At 55.8% G+C, this 4515-nt stretch overlaps 4 protein-coding genes across 4 annotated transcripts; 2 read left to right on the top strand and 2 right to left on the bottom strand.

The window, feature by feature from the left end:
- Positions 1-289: 289 nt before the first annotated feature.
- Positions 290-1889, bottom strand: GNI_023040 (ankyrin repeat protein; the record flags this gene model as incomplete). Its single annotated transcript, XM_011136041.1, has 1 exon — positions 290-1889. A coding segment is annotated over one exon (1600 nt), but the record flags the coding sequence as incomplete, so codon positions are not given.
- A 55-nt stretch (positions 1890-1944) lies between these two features.
- On the bottom strand, positions 1945-2482 carry GNI_023030 (hypothetical protein; the record flags this gene model as incomplete). Its single annotated transcript, XM_011136040.1, has 3 exons — positions 1945-2168; positions 2238-2307; positions 2345-2482. The coding sequence occupies 3 exons, from the start codon at positions 2480-2482 to the stop codon at positions 1945-1947; spliced, it is 432 nt and encodes a 143-aa protein (XP_011134342.1).
- Positions 2483-2634: 152 nt separating this feature from the next.
- On the top strand, positions 2635-3069 carry GNI_023020 (hypothetical protein; the record flags this gene model as incomplete). Its single annotated transcript, XM_011136039.1, has 1 exon — positions 2635-3069. The coding sequence occupies one exon, from the start codon at positions 2635-2637 to the stop codon at positions 3067-3069; it is 435 nt and encodes a 144-aa protein (XP_011134341.1).
- A 42-nt stretch (positions 3070-3111) lies between these two features.
- Positions 3112-3834, top strand: GNI_023010 (hypothetical protein; the record flags this gene model as incomplete). The annotated part of the gene is made up of 1 exon (XM_011136038.1): positions 3112-3834. The coding sequence occupies one exon, from the start codon at positions 3112-3114 to the stop codon at positions 3832-3834; it is 723 nt and encodes a 240-aa protein (XP_011134340.1).
- Between the last annotated feature and the right edge of the window lie 681 nt (positions 3835-4515).

Genomic DNA, 4515 nt, shown 5'->3' with positions numbered 1-4515 from the left:
GACAGACCCAGGACGGGCGGCTTACATTGATATTGATAGGTATGGCTACAAGAACAAGCGTATGGCTTAGAAGGTCGTGCAGTATGTGCCGTGCAGTATGTGCTGCGTAGGGTGTGTGGGTTGTAGGATGTGTGCGTTGTGGTACGTACGACAGGACTTGCTGCTGTTTATGTCGGCGTGAGCCGAAGCCGTAGCGGGAATAACTGGCATGCCGTAATGATAGTAGTTCATACAGATTGCCAGTAGGAATTCTGAAAAGAACTGGGTCGTGGTCGCGCGTATAGCGTACGAGATTTGAATTTAGTTTCTATGACAAGGTCGTTGTAGTTGGTGAATCTGAGAAGCACGAGTCCTTCGTAGCCGCTCATGACGTGGAGGAGAGTGAGGTTAACAAGGGGGTATCTAGTCATTTGTGCGATGGGTATGTTCTTGGGTAGCGAGGCTCGGGGACTCATGGCGGGTACAGAGTGAAGGTAGAGTACGCCTTTTGAGAGGCAGAGGTTGGCCTGTTGTTTTTCGATGCAGGGAGAGACTTGTACGAGGGTGACGATGCAGCTGAAGATGAGTGGTGAGGTCTCCAGGGGGCGACGGGAGCCAGTGAGGCCGCCAAGGACGTCTCCCAATAAACCGGTTGGCGACTGATCGCCAGATGGGACGCGGTTGGGAGTGGAGGAGCTGCTGGGTGTCTTAGCGGGTGAGGAGCTACCACTGCCGGGGGGAGGCGGAGCCAGGTAAGAAGCGAGTTGGCTGTAGCCAAGTTGGTCGCACCCCAGCATATCATAATACTGGATCGTCTCATCACCAAACCGATATTTGGGATTGATCGGATTATAAGTAATGGTATTATTTTTGTTCTGATCAATCATCTCAATCAACAGTGGTGCGCTATTATGGTAACGTAGTTTGACGTTGTAACGTTTTAAGATCTTAAAGTATTTTTCGAACAAACACATTTCCGCGTCATTCTGCAAAGACGACAACGACCGGTGCGCAGACAACGTCTCCAGGGCCTCGATCAGATACCGTTCCAGTGGCGTGCCGTATAGTTTGAGTCCGCTTTTATTCGGAGCTAGCAGCAACTTGGTCGCTGCGGCAAAGCGATTTCCAGCAGATACAGACCGCCCCGTAGCAGCCGCGTGCTTCCCTTCACGGCTGAGACCGTCACCGCTCCGGTTCACACCGTCGCCGCTTCGGGCGGTGCCAGGATCAGTGCTCGGGTCGCCGTTCATTCCCACAAGCCAGTCCATAACGGTCTGCACAACGCCGAGTTCTTCCCCCTGGACAAATCCGAGACCCGATTCCCGAAAAACCGGGGCCATAAGGGAGAGCATGAGCACGTTGTTCCCGCGGCCGTCCGTAGAGGTAGGGCTCACACCTTCATTCAACCAATATGCGACCAAGTCGTTGTTCCCCGACAAGGCCGCAATATGTAGTACACCGAAACGACTATGGAGCAATTGCTGATCCTGCACCAAAACCTCCTCTAACGCCGCCGCCTTTGTCTCACCGTTCACCGTCCTCTGGAACAACTCCGTCCAACCCACTGCCGCCTCCTTACCCTCCGACACCCAACTTATGTCTTCACGCACCATCTTGTCCACCAACTGACCCTCCTCCTCCCACGTCGTGCTGTAATCTCTTAGGCTCTCCCAACCAAACCGAGAACTCGGTTTGGGCACGGCCTCCTTCTCCCGAGCCGCCTCCTTCTCTCGTGCCGCCTCCTTCTCTCGTGCCGCCTCCTTCTCTCGTGCCGCCTCCTTCTCACGGGCCGTCTCCCTCTCCCGGGTTACATCTTTCTCCGCCTTAGCCAACTTCTCCTTTTGCTCTTTTATGATCTCCAACAGCCTCACATTCTCCTTTATCTTCTCATCTAGGTCGCCCTCCAACATGTCGAACGCCGCTCGCAACTGCACAAGTTTTTATGACTCTCCCTCAGACATTTGCTTAACCCCAGACTACGGTTCTTACGTCATCATTTTCCTTTCGGATCTTTTCGATCTCTTGATTGGCCGCATCCTGCCCCGATAATTCCTCTAACTGGGCGTGGCAGTTGCGAAGCTCTTCTCTTAGCCGGTTCTGCACGTCTTCGGTCTTTTCCAACCCACTGATCTTGGGCCGTTCTTCATGCTCGTACCACCGCACCATAGCCAGTATCAGTTCCTCTAAATCTAAAAGAGAACCATCCATGCAGCCCCTTCTCCCTTTTCCTCGCTCTCGACTTCGATGTCTATACTTACTGGGGACGTCCATCTGAAGGGTGCCCGTGACAATGTCCTCCAGGGCGCTGGCGTACTCGTTAACATCTTTCTAAAGGAAAGATGTCATGGCACTCGGAATGACTCACTTCTTGCACCACCAGACTTCCTTGGTCGTTGACCCCAAGAACACGGATCTTTATCTCGTCCTCTTGTTGACCGGGTGGGGAAACCAGCATCATCTCATCTCCGTCATCAGGCGGAGGTGGGGGTCTTCGAGGAATCATCAAAAAAGAGAAGCCTAATATCACCTTGGCTGGACGGCCCAGCCAGACGCCTTAGTTGGCGACGGCTCAGCTGGGAACGACTAGATCGGCGTTAATGGGGCCGCACGGAGCACAGTCCGGATGTGGCGCTTACAGAGAGTTTAGTCGGCCAGATGACGGCAGGGCTTGACGCTACTTACGGGCAGCGGTACCTACGTGAGTTGGGGGTACTTACGTGTAGCGGTATTTACGTGGGGGGTCTCTGGAACATGTTGGAGTGTGTGGGGCACAAGAAAGCAGGCACGATGAAGAGCGCAAAGCAGGGCCAAGAGGCCATTGGGAAGAGCATGGCTCGGCGGGGTGAACGAGACAATGGCACGCATGGCGGACCTGACGCGCCGTCTGACGGACCCGGTGGCGGCGGCGAAGGAGACTGCGCAGGATCCGGAGTAAATGTAATCAATCGGAAACCACGGCTAGTATTGGGTCGATTGGTCGAACAGATCCTGTCTCGAGCCTCTGTCCCGAGCCTTTGTCCCGAGCCTCTGTCTCTCGAGCCTTTGTCCCGAGCCCTTAGTACGTACATGATGCCCAAAGGAATATTATGAGACTTCAGAATGTATGCACGTTGGTGTGTGTGGGGCTGAACGATGGAGAGTTTGCGACAAGCGCAAGAGTCGGCGGCAGAGAGTGTGTCGCGTCAGGCGAAGGGAGTGATGGATGCGGCGCGGAAGTTGATGGGTGGCGAGCATTCGGCTGGTGCTGAGCATTCGGCTGGCGCTGAGACCACACTTGGTGTGCCGGCGGGAGTGAAGGAGAGTGTGCACGTCGCGGCGTCGCCTGCGGGGCCGTCGTTGGCGCAGTCGGTAATGTCGGGATTGAAGCACGCGGCGGAGGCGGGTGCTAAGGGACTGGGTGTAGCAGCACGGAAGGCGGAATCAACGGGAGCGGACGCGGCACAGGACATCCAATTTGGTGCCAAAGAGTTGTGGAAAAACACACATGACTCGTACGCCAAGGGCGGACTGCTCCATGACGCTAAAGCTGTGCTACGGGACGGTGCCAAGGCAGCCCAACACTTGGCCACGGATGCACGACATGCTGCCCAGGGGGCTGCCCGTGAGGCACAACACTTGGCAGCACCAGCTGAACGTAAACTTGCTCAGGGAGTACACGCCGCCACAGACAAGAACACCTTCGCAGGACTGCTGCACAACGCAAAGGGCGCACTCGCACAAGGACAAGAAAAAGCGCAAAGCGTACTCAACTCAGCCAAAGAAGCCGTACAGTCCACAGCCAAAGCTGCACTCAACACACAGGACGAGCCACACGATCTTCCCAACTTCGAACAACGCATCGTCGACCGCTCCTAAACTCGGGATTCACGAGGCGCCCGGAACGGACCCAGACTACGCCGAATTTTCACCACCCCATTTAACGACAATACACTAGCGTGCGCCTTCGGGGGACAGGACCGCCTCGTGGGGAGGTCGGGCAGGACAGGGAGTTGGTTCGGTGGTCCGGTTGGGTGGTCCGGTTGGGTCGGCTTGTTTGGCATGACGGGGCATCCGTGGGCCTTATTGTTTGCTGTGGCAAAAAGCTAGCCTCCACGGACGGTGTGATCTGTGATGGGTGTGTCTGTATTGGGTGTTGCGAACCATCTGTGCTGGACGCATTCTTGAGGCGTGGGCCTGATCCGGTAGTCGGGGCAGAGCATTCGAGTGAGAAGGTCGATAAGGTCATGGGATAGGACGTGGCCGCCTTTGACTTTTAGCAGCTCTGCCATACGACCCTGTCTCACCAGTGGCCAGTGCGGGTCCGAGTCAACCGCACGGTCGAAGGGTTGCCGCTTCGTCACAGTAAAGAACAACATCCAGCCCAGGCAGAAGGTGTCCACCTTGACCGGGTTGTATATTCGTGAAGCACTGTAAATTTCCGGCGGTCGGAACGACTTGCCGAAATAACGAGCTACGCCAAATGGGGAAGAAGAATTAAGGGGGGCTGAGTTGGGCAGGGGGGGGGAAGGGCGTGAGTCGGGGAGGGGGGGGGGTTGG

This window comes from Gregarina niphandrodes (assembly GCF_000223845.1).
Source record: "Gregarina niphandrodes unplaced genomic scaffold scaffold00003, whole genome shotgun sequence".
NCBI classification, from domain to species: Eukaryota; Apicomplexa; class Conoidasida; order Eugregarinorida; family Gregarinidae; genus Gregarina; species Gregarina niphandrodes.
Note: the sequence above shows the minus strand (reverse complement) of the source record. Positions and strands in the feature narration are given on the sequence as shown.